This window comes from Micromys minutus (genome assembly GCF_963924665.1).
Source record: "Micromys minutus genome assembly, chromosome: 16".
Classification (NCBI taxonomy): Eukaryota; Metazoa; Chordata; class Mammalia; order Rodentia; family Muridae; genus Micromys; species Micromys minutus.
The window spans coordinates 49896753-49915950 of NC_137985.1; the positions used below are offsets into that span (position 1 = coordinate 49896753).

General features: G+C 41.7%; 1 protein-coding gene across 2 annotated transcripts in view; it reads right to left on the bottom strand.

The window, feature by feature from the left end:
- Positions 1-813: 813 nt before the first annotated feature.
- Positions 814-19198, bottom strand: part of BBS4 (Bardet-Biedl syndrome 4) — a 29036-nt gene continuing 10651 nt past the window's right edge. The window contains exons 4-16 of one of the 2 annotated variants that reach the window (XM_080930192.1): positions 18235-18298; positions 17255-17366; positions 15871-15943; positions 10593-10646; positions 9943-10070; positions 7725-7779; positions 6776-6844; positions 5468-5620; positions 5199-5370; positions 3480-3549; positions 2763-2904; positions 2111-2309; positions 814-1706 (exon numbers count right to left, since the gene is read on the bottom strand). In XM_080930192.1, the coding sequence (XP_080786318.1) occupies positions 1603-1706; positions 2111-2309; positions 2763-2904; positions 3480-3549; positions 5199-5370; positions 5468-5620; positions 6776-6844; positions 7725-7779; positions 9943-10070; positions 10593-10646; positions 15871-15943; positions 17255-17366; positions 18235-18298 (1395 nt within the window). In that variant the 3' untranslated portion in view covers positions 814-1602. Of the gene's footprint in view, positions 1713-2110; positions 2310-2762; positions 2905-3479; positions 3550-5198; positions 5371-5467; positions 5621-6775; positions 6845-7724; positions 7780-9942; positions 10071-10592; positions 10647-15870; positions 15944-17254; positions 17367-18234; positions 18299-19198 lie in introns of both variants that reach the window. The other variant, XM_080930191.1, reaches the window with a different exon arrangement.

Consider the following 19198-nt stretch of genomic DNA (forward strand, 5'->3'; position numbering starts at 1 on the left):
CCTAAAAATAGATTTCTAAAGTCACCCACATTTCTAGTCTTCAGTCCAGAATGAGTATCCTATATAGTCTCTTTTCATTTGCAACCTGTGAGCAGAGCCTCCTTTCTGGTGACTTAGCACCTGGTTTTCTTTCTTCGCTCATAAGCTTACATTCTTATCTCTTATCAGGACCTTTAGTTTTAGAAAATCAGCTTAGTCTATACCACCCTCCATGATGATGTAGAGGTGGCTTTTCTCCATTGCTGCATGACAGACCTGCTACCCAGGAAAGGAATCACCTCTGGTACTGTGCTTGATTTCATAGGTTAGAGGACGGAAGAGGAAGAACTCTGTTCAGTCTGCCAAATCAGACTCTACATTGGATCGATACTACGTGAGTTTTATAGCTGCCAGTTATAACAGAAACTGGTACTGTCTTGGGGCTAACCTTCTACTCTGCTGTGAGGCTACACTACAGCCAAGAGTGACTTGGCTTTGAGGTGGTAAGAGTTGCAAACAGGCTCAGAATAGGTAAAGATGGGCTGGAGAGACAGCTCAGTGGTTATGAGCACTGACTGCTTTTCCTGAGTTCAAATCCCAGCGACCTCATGGTGGCTCACAACCATCTGTAATGAGACCCGATGCCCTCTTCTGGTATGTTTGAAGACAGCTACAGTGTACTTACATATAATAAATAAATATTTTTTAAAAAGAAATAGGTAAAGACAGACAGTGATCATAGTTTTATTTTTTAAAAATCTTTTAATGTGACCTCTTGGAGATCCATAATCTTTTACAAAGGCTGCTAATGGGCCACGAGAGCATCTGTCAGCATTCATCATTGATTGTCTTGGTTAAAATTCCTTATCTAATAGCTCTGTTCTTTTTCAGCAGTACTGGGATTAAACCCAGGGCCTTGTGTGTTCTAAGCAAGTGCTCTAACACTGAGCTATGTGCTCAGTCACCCTACCCACTTCTTTCCTTTAAATTCTTGGTGCTGATTCCAGACCAGCCCTTGACTCTACTACTTAAAAACTGACATGATCTGGCTCTAGATTCTGACCTCTCTTAAGAATGAAGATAAGGACTTGTTTTAGATTGTCTTTGGGCAAATATAGCTGGATTCATTCCAGTTTGAGTCTCAACTTAATCTAAAAGTAGTGGTTTGGGAAGCCTTATTTAATTAGGTTCTTAATCCAAGGTTTGTGTTTCTAATGGAGACTTATATCTTCCCACAGTCCAGTTACAATGGGGCTTTATCACCACAGTCTACTGAGAAGTCCTTTTCCCTTTCTCAAGATAAAAGTCCTTCATTGAGTAATGGTCTCTCATCATTTGCCTTGCTGACTCTTGGAGTATACACGCGGGGCCTCAAGTCTATATAGCATGTCTTCTCCCTTGTTCCTGGATGATGGGGCCAGCCAAGAGATGCATGGGCTTTAGGCTCCTCCTGATCATCACCCTGGGTTCTGTTTTAATTCTGCAGTGCCCACCCAGGGACGAAGTGTTGGCCTTCATCTGCCTGGTCATATGACCACCTTCTATATGGTCTTACTTAAGAGACCCCCACTCCAGGGTCATCCTGGTTTGTTTTTTTCTTTTTTTTTTTTTCCATGTTTGGTGCTATTTTTCTTTCTTTGTTTCTGATGCATCTGTTGTTGAACTTGCCTCCACAGTGGGCTCTGGCTCCAGGGGAAGTGATGGAGGCTTTGTGAGCTGGGCTCCTCCTGCACCTTGCAAGGAAACAAAACTTGAATTCTCAGTTACTCCATTTTACAAGAAACCATTTAAGAGGAAACTCTGTATTGTCTGAGACTATCAAGACATACTACATCTAGGAGGGATGCCCATAACTGAAGGAATAAAACATTAAGCTTGTGAAAAATAAGGCAAGAATGTACAATAGCATGCACTCAGTAGTGCATTTTTAAACCTAAAAACTCACCACCCTGTCTAAGGCCACCTCACATCTTCCCCTTCAGAAACCAGTGCCAGTTTGGTCACTCTGGGCTTTTCGCTGTCTAGTACTGAATTGGCCATGAGTTTGTCAAGTGCAGGCCTTGTTCAAAGCTGTAATCTCTGCTGGGAGAGGTAGCTTATCCCCATAAGTCTGAAGAGTTTTGTCTCCTACCTGAAGGGATCTTCCTATAGGCAGCTGCCGAAGACATGGCCTGTCCTAGAGCTTGATTGGAGCCCAGAGGCTGCTGGAGAGTAGTAGATTTGCCTGGATTGGTCCGGTGCTTTGACTTGGGATCTTTGACTGGTTTGGTCCAGACCAGTGCCTCTCCAACCTGGAGGGCAGCTCCCAACTTCTGAGCCATCTCTACCATCTTGTGCCCATATGGGGAGAAAAAAAAGCTATTGACAAGACTAGCAGAGTCAAGTCAGTCTTCTTGGGCCTTTCACCAAAGGCCACTAACTGAACCAGTGCCTGCTGGTACTAGCAATTGAAGGAGTATTTAAAACAAGGGAATAATTTTTAAGTGCTAGAATTACAATTTGCTTATGGGAAGTCAAGAGGTTTCCTTACAGGATCTCAAAATGCAACAATTCAAGTTTGAAACATCACTGGCCATACTTGGCCTGTTCCTACTACATTAATGAAAACATAACTTAGTAAGCCTGAACTATTTTGTTACTGTATTCTAGCAAAGGTTGTCTCAGACTATAACTGGTGAATTCATGCTGCAATCAACATGAAGCCCAAACAAATGTCAGCTTATGGTACCTTTGATCAGTTAACAATTTGCTTAATGATGTATAGGAGCTAATCAGAGTCATACCTCAGAGTCAAACTCCAGAGGACTATTGTCTTTGAGAAAGTTGACCTTCTTCTCCATCTCCTGGTACTGAGCCAGGGCACTCTTCTTCTCACCCTGGTTATACAGCAGCACAGCATAGTTCAGGTTGACTAAAGGGTTGCACCTGTGGAGACAGGGAGTCTGGGGCTCTGCAGTAATTAGTTACTTGAATATCCTCATTATATGAAGTTCAAAAGCAAAACAAAAGTGGTTGCCCTATTCATTATACAGCAAAATGCTATGTGACCCAGAGTCAAGAAACTAACCACCCAAGGAGTACAGTAGGATATGGACTGAGTCTGGTACCAACAAAGCCACCCAGTAAAGGGCAGAACAAAAACATCCCAGACCAACTGTGTAACAAATTCTGGTGGATACCCACACAACCACCTCAAGAACCTTAGTTGTCTTTGATTAAGCTGAGCCCAGAGTCCCACCTGCCAATCTAATTAGCCCACAGTTTATCAGCAACCCAAGACAGAGTGCTGCCAGCTCTTGACTTTCTTTGGATTCCTGATTACTAAGCTCAGAAGTGGAAGTGTTTCTCAGGCTTTTCATTCTTGTTAAGCTCTGCTTGCTTGGGAACCACAACCTTCCAATTGATGCCACATGGTGGCTAAGATGATCAGGCAGCATTAACCCTACTACAGTGTTTGGTAATAACACTCCCTGACCTTTCCCAGAGAACAGAGTGCTTACTTATCCAGGCGAACAGCTTCTACATAAGCTCTTTTGGCATTTTCTATATCTTCCAGGTTGGTCAGAGCCACTGCCACAGAGAAAACCAGGAAAGCTCATATTAGATACCAAAAATAATATTCTAGACCACTCCCAAAATGAAGCCTCTTTAACCCCTCAGCTTAGATGCCTAACCACATCAACTGGCTGCAGAATGCCACATGTCTTTTTCAAAGTCTGGTTTGTCCTCAGGACCATGTGGAGGCTGCTCTACTTTGTCAGATTAGAACTTTTGCTTCTGCCATAACACAGGCAGAACTGCTCTCTACCTTACAGTAAGGCGCTCTACCTCACTGGGACTTGAGCTAGCTTTGAATTCTGGTGCTCTCCAAACAACTACCATTTAGTTGCTTTTGACCTTTCTCTCATAATTGAAAATACCACAATAATGACCAAAATACACCACTACTAACCAAGATATGGGAAAAGTTTGTTTTGTGGAGAAAATATTCCCTAAAAGGAATAGTTAGTACTTTAAAATGATTTTTGTTATATTTTCTGAAACCATGTCAGGGTCTTGCTAAGATAGCTCAAGCTGGCTTCAAATTCATTTTGTCTCAACCTCTACCTTAAGAGCTAGGATTATAGATATGATTCCCCTCTGCCCAGCTTAATTTTACTTCATATAGCATAGATGGAATTTGGGAATAGAATGATATTTTAGTTTGATGAACTACCAAAGACTAGCTACACTAACAGAAATACTGACGGGTTAATGGGATGGCTCAGTGAGGAAGGATGCTTGTTGCTCAGTGACCTGAGTTGGACCCTAGAACCCACATAATAGAAAAAAACTTCTCCTTGTCCTCTGACCTCCATATGTGTACTGTACTATAGTGTTGGGTGTTTTTAAGACATAATTTACCAAACAAAGGGTTTGTTTACCAACCATGACAAAACAAAAGGGTTTACTATTCGTTATGTTTAATCATACAATCCTCATATCAACCCTGAGTACATACAATTAGCAGTGGAGGCTGAACTCCACCTTACACCCAAGTTCTTAATTATATTATTGAGCTGAAATCAATTGGGTTCAGTAACTATGAGGGCTAGAGTGTAGCTCTGTGGTAGAATGTTTGCCCAGGTATATACAGGGTTGAGGGGTCAATCTCCTCCTCCTCTACCATCACCACCAAACAAGAAAAAAAAGATACCAACAGGAAAAAGAAAAAATTGTTAAGAGGGAACTGTGTGGGACTAGAAAGATGCTTCAATGTTAAGAGCATTTAGTGCTCTTGCAGAAGACCCAAGTTTGGTTCTGAGAAGATCCAAACCAGGCAGCTAACAATTGCCTTTAACTCTAGTTCCAAAGAACTCATGTCTCTTCTGTGCATAAACCCAAACACGGACACACACACAGTTTAAAAAAAAAAAAAAAGAAGGTAAGTGTGGTGGTGCACACCTTAAATTCCAGCATCCAAAGGCAGAGGCTAGCAATCTCTGAGTTTAAGGAACTTGCCATGCAAATTCCAAGCCAGCAAGGACCACACAGTGAGACCCTGTCTCAAAAAAAAAAAAAAAAAAAAAAAAAGTGGATATGGATGATTTTAATTTAACCTGTTGAGACTCTTGAATTCAGATCCCTCTTTAGGGCATTTAGCTACTAAGCTATGACCCTAATTCACTTTTCCATCATCATAACTCAGATGAATAAATTTCTATATAAATGTCTCTTACCAGCCAAGAGCATGTAGAGTTCCCCCATCTTTGGCTGGAAGTTGATGGCTGCACTGAGAAAATGGAATGCTGATGCATACTGCTGCATAGTCAAATGGACAAGGCCCAGATTGTACAGAATCTTCCAATCGAAGGGTGCCAAGTAATTGGCTCGTTTTAGGCAGCTGATAGCCTGCAGAAACAGGAGCACTCAACCCAGGGCAAGGCAAGCTCAGGAGACCCAGGAACCACATGGATCAGCCTGAACAAGGATTATAAGGAACACTTACTGCCACGTATTTCTTCTTGCCAAAGAAACACATTCCAATGTTATTCCAAAGTGGAGGACTTTCTGGAATAGCACAAGCTACAACTCTGTATTTGGTAAGGGCAACATCAAAGTCACCATGAGTCTGCATCATGCTGCCTGCTGCCAAGATGGCCTGAAAACACAGTGCACATAAAATTAGTACTTTAGTCATCCAAAAAGCCCAAGAGTGTACACAGTAAGCTCATCAGCCAGACATGACTAAGAACAACTTCCAGGTACATAAATGTAGAAGCAACAGGTCAAGGACTCCTAAGGAATGTCTTTGGAATCCCACAGCATTAAAAAAGATAAAACGTCACTGGTTCCATCTAGCTCCATTTGTTTCCTACTTCTAGCTAGGGAATTCACGGTTCTAATAGCTGGTTCCATTTGACTGCGTGACTTTGTACACTAAATGCTCCACACACCTCAATACACCTGCCTATAGCTATTTAATACTCAGCTCTTTCTGGCCCAGGATGCAATGTAAGTTGCCTTTAGTTTTTATCTGTCCAACACTATAATTTCTTTAAGGAAAGGTACCAAGACAACAGAGCCAGGCTACTGACTTACTAAGTGACTTGAGTTTGTGTTTAAACCCTATCTGGTTTCATCTCCCTTAGTAATGTTCATTCACTTGATTTTCTCACCCTCAGGTCACATGGAAGTTATCTGACTTCATTAGGATTCAGACTCCTTCAACAGTTGTGGAAGCTTGGCTAAATTCTCAAGGAACACATAAACTCTTAACGGCTCTAACTTTACCTGCAGCAAAGGTTAACAACCCTATTACCATAAATGTGACCCTTTTAAAGAAGCTGACCATTGACACTTTACAAAAGCTTCAATAAGAACTAACTTTTAGGGCTGGAGAGATGGTTCAGTGGTTAAGAGCACTGGCTGCTCTTCCAGAGATTCTGAGTTCAATTCCCAGCAACCACATGGTGGCTCACAACCATCTGTAATGAGATCTGATGTTCTCTTCTGGTGTGTCTGAAGATAGCTACAGTGTACTCATATAAAAATAAATAAATCTTAAAAAAAAAAAAAACCTAACTTTTAAAAATAAGAATTATGACTAAAAGGTAATTTCTGAGACAGGATAGTGTATCTCATATTTCCTAGTATGCACAAAGTTCTGGTTTTGTTTACCAGCACCACATATAGTTTACCAGCACCACATATATACACAAAGTTACCTTCTTACATATTTAAAATGAGAAAGTAAGAAAGATATCCAGTTTCTGATCATCTCTAGGGGTCATGGGACCACCACAGCTTGTAGTACCTTGTAGTTGGCAGGGTCGTAAGTTAGTGCATTCCCAAGATGTTCAAATGCCTTCTGGTAAATACCAAGCTTGAAAGAAAGCAAACCAAAACATTTACCTCAGCAGGGATAGGTCAGTTCAGGGATATGTCATTTTGGCGAACTATACCCTGGATGGAAACATACAGTCATTTGTAAAGTTCTTTTGAACACCTATACCCTAACCCTTGGAAATAGTAGTGATAATAAAAATAAAGTAGGTATACCAAATAAAACACAAATCTTCATGTTTGTGGTTTTATTTTTGTTCATTGTCTCCTGATGAAGCATCTTTGGCCAAAAAACCATTTCAGAAACACTCGTGCTGATTGGTACTAATGCCTCCTGACGGACTGACCCGCTGTGCCTCCTCACAAGCCATAGATGAGAGGGCCCAGAGATAAACGCTAGGTTCTTCCTAAAGCAGAAGTTCTAAAGGCTATTTGAGAGGCTTATCAGCTGAACAGGGAGACTGTAGAGTGAGCAGGGAAAGAGTTCACCGATCTGGAGCCTCAGGTACTCAGGCTGACACAAGTGGCAGACTTAAGAGTCCCATCCACACTTAGCAATGTGAAAGGAAGGAAATGTTTCCTCAAAAAATGTATCCCTTGTTGCTCTCACCTATAGGACTTTCAGTTCCTCACAGAGTGGTAAAATGTATCAGTTCTCTTCCTTTCCCCCAACCAGACAGCAGCTTTTCATATATATTCTTTCCCTATTGCATAGGAATCGTTATTATACCAAGGCTGAAAGAGAATTGACTTGCGTGCAAATGTCAATTCCTTTAGCAGTGAGTATTTGAAATAAACCAAGGTTCCTGTGTGCATTGTGACTGTTTACAATGTACCAAGTAGAAAAGTGAAGGGAACCACTACAGACACAAAGCTAAAGCATTTCCAACACCCATATGTGAATAAACAGTTTGCATTACCTGTAAGTAGAGTAATCCTAAAGTTGTAAGAAGTTCTGTATTTTCGGGCGAGAACCTGTAACATAGAGATGCTCACAAGGAAACCATGGTTACGAAACACAGACTTGTAGAGCCATCTGCCTCACTGTCAACACCCAGAACCTTTTCTTAAACCTCTTTCTTTTCCATGTAAACTTCTGAGAGCAGTTTGGCAATCTGCAAAAGCAAATCATCTCAATCCCAGAGTCAGGGAAGATCTGCTCAGCAGAAGGAAATGGGCTTAGAATCTAGACTCCTTTTTCAGAGCCCTTCTTTTTGGACCAACAGCACCTTAAAAAAAGAACTATGTGGAATAATTCATCACCGTGAAAATAGTGAAATTTTAAGTCAAGTCAGTCAGGAACCAGTTATGCTGGTCTCTGATGAAAACTGTCACTTTCCCTGTGTGTACTCCAGGGCTTTCCAAATTAAACAAAGAAGGCCTATCTATATTAGCCCTTGGAAAGACTTAGATACCGGATTTGGGAGTAAACACTGGCCTATTGTCTGCCTTTTCTGTTTTTCACTGATACTTGTCTTTGTCAAAAAGCCAAAGCAACAGAGTTGAGACCATCTGAACACAGGATCATTAGTTTACACCAGTAAAGCATCAAAGAGCAAGGTACTGTCCTGTTTATTACTTGTAGGAAGTCCAGAACTTGCATAGACAAAGCCTATCCTCTGCCTGAGCTAGCAAACAGCTTTCTCAGTACAAGTGAGTATTTTTGTCGCTCTTGTTTATAGTAAGTACCCATCTGAGCACACTCCTTCCCAAACCACACGATGAACCTGTGCTTTCCTCTCTTCCCATTCTGTCAGCATCTGTCCCCTGCAAGCACTGCTCTCCAGAGCTGCAGGTCATGATTACCTTCTCAAATATCCAACTGTCCTGTTTTGTCCTTTGGGAGATGAGTGATTCATATCTGAGTAGTCACTGTCAGCACACCCTCACGAGAGTACATGTGTCAGCAGGCTTACTCTCCCGTTACAGGAGCTCTTGACTTGTTTCATAGGGTCTTTCCTACCTGTCCATACAAGCCTGGCCTTTTAATGATACCAACAAACCTAAGAGATTTTTCTGTCATAGGAAATGTAGAAAGCAGTGCTGTGACTGAGATAGCCAGGAAGCTCACCCTGTGGTGGACGACGCTAAGAAGTGACCAGTACTCGAGACCAGTTCAGAATCTTAGTCTGTGAGTCACACGTGTTCTATGATCGAACATGACACCTGAGCATTTTACTACAGTTGTGCTATTTAAAAGAAACAAGCCAGGCACAGAGGCAGATGAACCTCTGTAAATTCGTGGCCAACCTTGTCTACATAGTGAATTGTAGGCCGAAAATAAGTGAAACCAGATCCCAGTGTCTCCAGAGAAGAAACTTGGGATGGGCAATTAGGTCACCCATTATCAAAGGTTAGACTACACTAATGATATTTTTCAAACAAAAAGCAGCAGCAAAACTCATGATACTGGGACTGGAGCACAGCTCAGTCGTAGCACCTGTGCTGAGTTAAGCACAGGTCAGGTTCTATCCCCAGTATAAGAAACCAAAATAACAAGATATCTTAGTTTCAGGTTAGTAAAACCAGATGTCTGTTTGTGAACTAGGGGATTTCTGCTCCCAATATGATCGCCAGGTACAGATGATCTGCTACAATGTATTAAACTAGAAGATCACACTGAACCCAGTTTTGCTGAGTGCATGTCCACCTACTTCTGTTGTGGCTGTTTTCTCCTACCTAATTTCAAACTGTAGACTATGAGCAGCTAGTAAGGGTTATTTAAAACTAGAGAAGCTTATTCCATATTTAGTTTCTAGTATGGAACATGTTACTCAGCTTGAAGGTGAAAAAGCACATAAGGAACTAAGTCCCCAGCAGATGGCCCATGAAGCAGCTAGCCTAGAGCAGACTCTGCTTCAGGAGAAAAAGACCTGTTCTCAAAGTTTATATGGCCCACTGCTTCCAGCAGGTATGTCAGCCTGTGGTCTGTGGGCTGCATACGTTCCAGCACAGCTGTCAATATGTCCAAATGCAAAATGACAAACTTTCTGAAAACATCATGCGGTATGTGCGTGTGTACAATTTTTGTTTTTCAATTGTTCTCTTCTTGTGCATGAACTTTATAGGTGAAAACTTCATGTTGCAGTGTTAAAGGGTAGACAGGTTGGTTGAAGTCTAAGAGAAAAAGACACTTACTCCACTGCTTTCTTGTAGATTTCAATGGCTTTATCCAAGTCTCCCTGCAGTAAATGGATCTTCCCCAGCATCATGTAAGTCAGGTCATGCTTGTTAAGCTGGAGGGCACTGTGCAATTGGTCTTGTGCCTAATTAAAGTTTAATGGAGTAAAAATAACCAAATCAATACCATTGAAGGACAGTGGTGAATGTTAAGACAGAGTTTTGATGTACTAGTGTGGGAACATCATGTCTGAAAAAGTAGCTTTCACAACCAAAGCATAGCCCAGCTAGCCTTGCTGAATTCATACAAGATGATCAACTTTCTGAATGTTTTCTGTACAACATTTACACCTGAGTGTCTTACCGGACATTAGTTTCTATACTAAACCATTTTAACAAGAGGTAGAGAGAAAGGAGAGAAGAGAAGGCAACTGGACTGCCACTTACATTCTACAATTCCCCCCACTTATTTTTTTTAATCAAAAAAATAGGAAAAAATGAGTGATGACAAGTATTAACATGGCAATCACTAGAAAAGGCAGTTTTTACTCCCGCAGCTCTGCAGGTAGTAGAGCCAATACTCAGTGGACAGCAGCTCTTCTGTGACAAATGAACCACAGTGATTCCAGCCAAGCACCATTACCACCATCCCTGTTTCTATGAATTACCTTGTTGAACTGCTTTAGGTACGTGTAGCACACTCCCAGGTTATGGCAGATCTCCTACATGCAAAAAGAAAGCACAGCAAGGTGTGGCCTTTGAAACATGCATCACACTCAAGGATTTTTGTGATCACAAAATTCCCAAGTGTATTTTTTAAACAAAAATTATAAAATGTATGGTTGGAGTGATGGCTCAGCAGTTAAGAGCGTTGGCTGCTCTTGCAGGACTCGGGTTTTGAGTCACAGCACCCACATAGCAGCTCACAACCTGTCTATTATAACTCCAGTCTCAAGATGCTTCATACCCTTTTCTGGCCTCTAGACACCAGGCATATAGGAGGTGCACAGCTATAGATAAAGACACCCAGACACAATTTTAAGATACTATAAAATTCAGAAGAATAGACAGACCCCTCCCTGATCTAAATAGTTCTTTGTGGTCTGTGCTCCTAGGATCCAAATACTTGGTGTCCTTTTCTAAGGAGAAACTCGGTATAGCCCCTGCTGAGCAGACTGCAAGGCGGGAGCTCTACTACTGGGAAAATCCCGTCTCCCCACTTCTGGATACCCAGGCCCTTTCTGTAAAAATCTGGAATTGGAAGGAGCTCTAGCCAGTGACAAGTACTGCCTTCTCTAGATGTGACTCGGGGACCAGTGGTGCCACCTGGAACCACTGTGATAAAAATGTACCTCTGAAGTCAGAGGACACATTCCTTCTTCTTTGTGAAGTTCCTTCCTATGGCTCTTCTACAGTAGAACCAGAACTAGAGTTAAGTGCCTCTGATAGTGTGAAAAGTTGTGTTACCATAGAAACACATTTAATAACTACATACTAAATAGTCCTTTACAAAAAAAGTTTGCTATCCTCTTTGGCCTCACAAGTACTTTACACATGTAGACACTCAGGCATACATGCAGCCAGAACACCCATACACACAAAGTAAGTCTTTTAAAAAGTTATTTTAAACTTAAAATACCTTTATCCCACCTTAAAAAAAAAAAAAAAAAAAAAAAAAGAAGAAAACCCTAAAAACTAGTATCTGTCTCATGAAGGTCTCACATTTTAAAATTATTTTTCTCTTAAACCACAGTTGAAATGTCTACATTATTAAGAATTGTGCCTTCAATTCAAGCCTGTCTCCAAAGCTTGTATATATCCCATTTCATCATGGTATACCACCTTCCTTGTCCTTTAAATCTCTGTACACTAATCCCTAACTCGCCCCGATGAACCATTGCTGTTGGTGACATCTGAGAAGAAAACACCAATAACCCTCAACCAACTAACAGCACATTATAACAGAAATATGCAAAGGAAAACAGCAAACTGGAGACAAATCCAACTCTCATGAGACGAGTATCCAGGGACACTGCAGAAACATCTCAGGCTACAGACGGCAGTCCTGGACTGCAGCTGCCATCTATTTTCTTCCTCGGCATGTGCTTCTGCACATGTCATTCCATCCAAAGCCTCAGGTTTATCATTTGTCATTAGTGGAAATTCTCCCTGCTTAAAGTTGTTTCAGAAATCAAGACCATGGCGTGCAGGATTGTTGTCTCCTTTTAGGACCAGATTGTGGACTATAATGATGACTACAAGAAAGTAGAGTTTGTTGTAGACATTTATCGGGGCCATCACACAGACAACATCTGGCTGGTCACTGTTCTAAGTGAGTAATAATACCAAGCTCTTCTGACTACATGGAAAAGCAGCCACGCTTCATCTCCCCTTTGCCCAGCCCTCCAGACTCATCTACCTCCAGCCTGGTTTTCTGTTCTGCCTTCCTGAGCACCATCCTCAATCCACTGCAGACTAGCTCAACCAGTTTTCTTGCTTCAGTTACTAACTTTGTGGTTTTAATTCTAAAATGTTCATATACAGCCTAGAACATCATGATTCTATATCCAACTATTCACTGTAAAGATTCCAATTTAGATATACTACCAGAAGCTAAAACTTATCATGTACAGGCAAATGGATGGAACTAGAAAAATTCATCCTGAGTGAGGTAACCTAATCACAAAAAAACACACATGGTATGCACTCACTGATAAGTGGATATTAGCCCAAAAGCTTGGATTACCCAAGATACACTTTACAGACCACGTGAAGCTCAGGAGGAAGGAAGACCAAAGTGTGGATGCTTCAGTCCTTCTTTGAAGGGGAAACAATACTCACAGGAGGAAATAGAGACAAAGTGTGGAGCAGAGACTGAAGGAAAGGCCACCCAGAGACTGCCCCTGGGGATCCAGACAATATTGCTAATGTCAAGAAGTGCATGCTGACAGGAACCTGGTATACTGTCTCCTGAGAGGCTTTGCCAGAGCATAACACATACAGAGGCAGATGCTCGCAGCCAACCACTGAACTGAGAACTGGGTCCCCAGTGGAGGAGTTAGAGAAAGGATTGAAGGAGTTGAAGATGTTTGCAACCCCATAAGAACAATACCAACCAACCAGAGCTCCCAGGGACTAAACCACCAACCATAGAGTACACACGGACAGACCCATGGCTCCAGCTGCATATGTAGCAGAGGATGGCCTCGTTGGGAATCAGTGGGAGGAGAAGCCCTTGGTCCTCCAAGGCTTGATGCTGCAGTGTAGGAGAATGTCAGGACAGGGAGGTGGGAGGGGGTAAGTGGGTGGGGGAGCACACTCATAGAAGGGGAGGGGAGAACGGGATGGGGGGTTATGGCAGGGGAAACCTGAAAATGTAAATAAAATATACCCAATTAAAAAATACTAATTCTAAGTTAAAAAAAAAACAAACTTATGTGCAAAGTTTTTTGAAAGACAAAAATTGAAAGTAAATGAGTGTGTACTTACTGGTGCTGACATGCAGGGTTGTACTCAGGGCCTTCCTGAGCTGCTTTCAGCTCTAATCTAGCTGTGAGTGTAGTATTTCCTTGGCCTCTAATGATTCAGCTCAGCTTAGCTCTTGGGAGGAGGGATAGGAATCCAAGGCCTGATACACAGTTAATTCAAGGCCAGCATGTGGCACTGTTAGGATGTGTGGAGGAAGTGTTCACTGTGAGGAGGCTTTTGGGTCCCGTGCTCATGCCCAGTGTGACTCAGTCTCTTGCTGCCTACAGATCAAGATGTAGAGCTCTCAGCTCCTGCAGCACCATGTCTGCCTGCGTGCCACCATGCTTCTCATCATGATAACAGAGTAAACCTCTAAAAACATAAGCCAATTCCAATGAAACGTTTTCCTTTATAAGGGTTGCCATGGTCATGGTGTCTCTTCACATCAATAGAAACCCTAAGACACTATAGCATGTGTATAGCAAAAATACAAAATAAATATGTGTGATAAAAAATTTTAAAGTTAATAACTTTCACATCCAGAGGGGGCAAAAATCTGAGATTGAAGTATACTTAAAAATGATAATGCTGGCGAGACATCTCACTGGGTACAGGGACTTGTGGCCAAGCCCAGTGACCTGAGCCCAATCCCCAGGAGCCACATGGTGGAGGGAGAACAAGCTCCCCCAGGTTGTCCCCATCCCCACCCCACACACACTATAAGTAAGATGTTTTTAAACTTTAAACAAATAGTGCCCAAAGGACTCCAAGGAATAGCCATGTTATCTCTACTATAGTCAGGGGACTGCTCTCTGCAAGATCGCCCAGCACTATAAAAAAGAACTAAAGGAAAGAAGAGAAGTAACCGTGGAAACATCCAGAACTAAGACTGAAACATAAGAGGGCACTAGAAGAAAAGGCAAAAAGATAAGGGAAAAAGAGTCAGGATGGTGGCACACACCTTTAATCACAGCACTCAGGAGGCAGAGGCTGGCAGATCTCTGAGTTTACGGCTAACCTGATCTACATAGTGAGTTCCTGGACAGCTAGGACTACATAGTGAGACCCTGTCTCAAACAAACCAAACACCACCACCAACAAAAACGAGAAAGAGGGAGCGAGGGAGGGAGGGGAGAGGGAAAAGACAAAGTACTTAGAAGTCAGAATACAAGTACTGAAATTAAGGGAAGAGATAAGCTGTCAGAATACAGACAACTAGAAACAAGAATAGTAATCTTGGGAATAAGAATGAGCAAATGTCCTTGGATGTAAGGAATAAAATAACAGAAATGAGAGGCAAGTAAAAAGCCACAAAGCTGCTGTGTCTGATAGGAAGTGACCATGAGAGCAGCAAACAGGGCTGCTCTTCTTCCAGAGACCCATTTCTCTTCCCCTTGACTGCAGAGCCTACTCCAGTTAAGAACGGTTCCAGATTGAAATGGTCCTTTCCAGCCTTCCTTTCAGAGGCTATGGCTGATGAGACACAACCCAGGTTCTTTTGGGGCTTGCTCTCCTTACTTCTTTCTAAGAATTAATACTTCTGAACTGCAGCAGGCACCGCTAACTAATCATGAGTAAGTCACAGCCCTAAGATTCTAGGACCAAATAAATGCCAAACCCCATGATGTGGGTTCAAAGAGGGAAAACCCTTAATTAGTAAAGACATGTTTAGTCTGTTTTGTGTCATACTTACACATAATCCCTAATTTACATAAATGCATGATGAAAACTGGGATAAGGAAGGTGACTATGACCGAACCGTGAAAATGTCACAGTGAAACTTACTGTTTTATCCAATTAATATACACTAATAAGAAAGGGAACATGGCCAGTTGTGGTAGCACATGCTGGTAGGGTTTGCTGAAGGAGGGGCAGAGGCGGGAGGATCACGAGTTCAAGGCCAGCGTGGGCTACACATTTTAGGAAACCAGAAAAGGGGATAACATTTGAAATATAAATAAGATATATCCAATAAAAAATAGGGGAGGTGATGATGGGAAAATTATCAAAAGAGTCACTTAAAGTTTTCATTCCCAATGACAGGCAAAAGAAACAGCTGGCTGACTGCCAAGAAGACAGGGAAAAATATGCAAAGTACATATGAAGACATCTACTGTTAATACTTTCAAACTCCAAAGGTACCAACCCAACCTGTACAGCTCTGGGAAATGACAGGGTAATCACAGCTAGACCAACGCTGTCAGTAAACTAACAGCTGCACACTATAAACCAAAGTACAAAGCTATGCAGGAATGCTGTACTGAGGACAGAATCACAGACTGAACATCCGAGAGCTCTAGCCAAGCGCTAGGCAGTGGCTGAGCGCACCTTTAATGAGCACTAGTGAGGCAGAGGCAGGCAGATCTCTCTGGGTTTGAGGCCAGCCTGCTCTACATAACGCATTTGGAGCCAGCCAGGGCTACACAAACTGAGACCTTAAATCTTTCAAAAAAAAAAAAAAAAAAGTTTCTTACTCACCCAATCTTTCTGGTTAAGTTTAGCTGCTTCATTATAGACTTCAGTGGCGGCTTTATGTTTTCCCAGAAGAAATCTGTGAGGATACATTTTCTATAATTATTACTTCTTCAAATGTCATTATTTTAGGTTTGTTTTTAGGTAGGTTCTTATGTAACTCGGGCTAGCCTCCAATTCACTGTGTATCCATGCTTCCAGCTCCAAGTACTCGGACTACAGGTGTGCACTGCCACACCAAGCTACCTTAAACTCCTGTGGGATTGTCTCTACAAAGTCACATTTTACACATATCCCAGAGCTAAACACTGTAGAAGCTTTTCTGAAAAAGTTGAGCTGGTTGTATGGGAAAGGCAAGGGCACCACTGTGCCCCCAAAGCAAAAGCTCTGAGGCAGGGCTGTGTCTGCAGGTGCCTGAGGCCACTGTCACACTCATCAATGGTGGTGTTCTTCTGTAATGCTTTATGAAAATAGACAAAAGCAACAAAAGGTCAAATGATATGCCATTAAGCATGAGCTGCCATCTTTAACAACCTCACCCTGAACCACATTTCTTTCCCTGATCTTTGACGTAGAGAGAACTGAGCTCTGTATGAGAATGGTGCTGTATGAAAGGCAATGTAGGGAGGAAAAGAGATGGCACTGCATGGAACACTGGCGTATGGGAGTTTGTGAAGACTCAAAAGCAGCTCCATTTAGGGATCCACAGGCCACTCACTCGAAATAACACATGCTGGGCTGGAGAGATGGCTCAGTAGTTAGCACTGGCTGCTCTTCCAGAGGACCTGAGTTCAAATCCCAGCAACCACATGGTGACTCACAATCATCTGTAATGGGATCTGATGCCCTCTCTGGTGTGTCTGAAGACAGCTACAGTGTGATCATATAGAATAAATAAATAAATCTTTTTTAAAAAAGCACATGCTTACTATATGTCAAATATTTTAACTAATACCAGAACAACAAGCTATGGATTGTCTTTATGATTATAGAGGAGTTATGGGATAATACACTGTTCTCATCCAACTAGAAGGTCCTGAGTTCCCTAATACTAGCTGACTTCCGGATTAATTTGTGTTCCTCAAGATGAAGCCCATCATATCTATTACTCACTGTCCTACAAATCAAGCATCTGTCTGCTATACCAACAAGATCTCTCCAAAAGACAGTATCTTTTATATTTTAATTAAAAACCTTTATTATAAGAAACAGAGATAAAAGTACAGATTTTAAAAGCATTTTTGCATAAAACTGTATGAATATATTTTTGTCAGTACTTGTTTTTAAAGGTTTGATAGTATGCATTGAAATCTTACTAGTTACAATGAGCATAAAGTACATGTAGAACAAAACCTAAAATGGATTTTATGTGGTTTTCTGCAGTACTCACAAAGATCTGGCCACCTGCTTAAGATTATCAGCACACTGGGGGCTGAGAACAGCACATGTCTGAAACAGTTCCAAGGATTCTTGGATATTTCCTTCCAGGCGGAAAATCAGTGCTGCCAAGTAACAGAAAATACAGAAAATAAGCCATATTCATACAAATAGAGGCTGGCATCAGAGAACTGGAGGAGGAACAGCTAAGATCACAGAAAGCCTCTGCATAACTCCTTAATCCAATCAGTCATCACCAAATGGGAAGAAGCAAGCAAAATATTAGTAAGGGAAAGCCTGTACAAGCCAAGTCAGACCTACCCATTCTGCTCCCAGCATCTAGATCACAGAAATTCTTTATAAGAATAATATTTTGAAGTGTGAGAGGTGGCTCAATTTGTTAAGAGCGTTTACTGCACTTGTAGGGGACTGAGATTCAATTCCCAGTATCCACATGGTGGTTCACAACCACTTTTATTTATTTATTTTATGTATATAAGTGCTCTATCTATACACACCAGAAGAGGGCATCAGATCCCATTATAAATGGTTTGTGAGCCACCATGTGGGTGCTGGGAATTGAACTCAGGACCTCTGGAAGAATAGTCAATGCTCTTAACCACTGAGCCATCTCTCCAGCCCCTCACAACTAATTTTATCTATAGTTCCAGGAGACCCAATGATCTCTACGGGCTTCCACAGGCACCAGGCATGTACATGTTGCACAGACATACATCCAGGCAAACACACATACATGTAAAATAATCTTAAAATATATTAAAAAAACATGTTCATCCAATGTCAAGCACTGGCCTCCATATGTGTGCAAAATACATGCACAGAATTGTGTTCAAATTTCAAAGGATAGTAAATAAGACTTCTCTGAGACATTTTTTAAATTTAAGTCTTCCCTAAATTGTTTGGGGTTATTTATTTTTTAAGAACCTAGGCTAAATATATTTTTCCAGTAAGGAAAGAAACAATATGTCTTACCTTGGACATAGATAGCATATTCACATAGCCCCTGAGTCTCCTGAAGCTGTTCTTTGATTACAGCCTGAAAGAGAAAAACACCTGAGTAGGGATTAACTGTTACCAAGGCAACAGTAGAGACAGACAAAGGACATACATAAGACACTGGGACAGGGACAGTGACTAAGAATGTGGTTACATCAAGATTTGTGTTTTCATCTCAACTCTTACTATCACTTATTTTAGAATGAGGTTAGCAAGGGCTCTCAGGATATTTCTGTATACACATCCCTCATTTAGAATACTTTTAGCATCAGGCGTGGCAGCACATGCCCAGGAGCGGAGGCAGGTGGATCTCTGTGGTTTGAAGCCAGCCCGGTCTACAGATCAAGTTCCAGGGCACCGAGAACTACAGAGAAACCCTGTCTTGTAAAAGAAAAAAAAAAATACCTTTAGCACTTGCTGCTCTTCCAAAGGACCCAGATATGATTATCAGCTCCTGCATGGCAGCTCACAACTGTGCAGACAGTACAGTTGTGTAACTCTGTAACTCCAGTCCCAAGTCCCAAAAAATGGGATGACATCTTCTCGCCTCCTCAAGCTCTACTTGCAGGTGGTGCATGGACATACATGTAGGCAAAACACCTATACACATAAACTTTTCAATTTCTTTATACTTTTGCATTATTTAAAAAATATAAGCCATGCAGTGTGGTATATGCCTACAATCTCAGCACTCAGGAGGTGGAGACAAAGGGATCAAGAAATCAAGGTCAAGATTCCCCTCCCAGCCAGCAGAGACCGGGTTCCCACCTGTGCCTGAGACACAGTGAAACTTACAGAAGTTATGAACCAAATGGATTTAGGGTTAGAACATTTAATCCTAAAACGAGAGAATATACCTTCTTCCCAGCACCTCATGGTACCTTCTCCAAAACAGGCCTCAACAGATACAAGAAGATTGAAATAATCCCATGCATCCTAT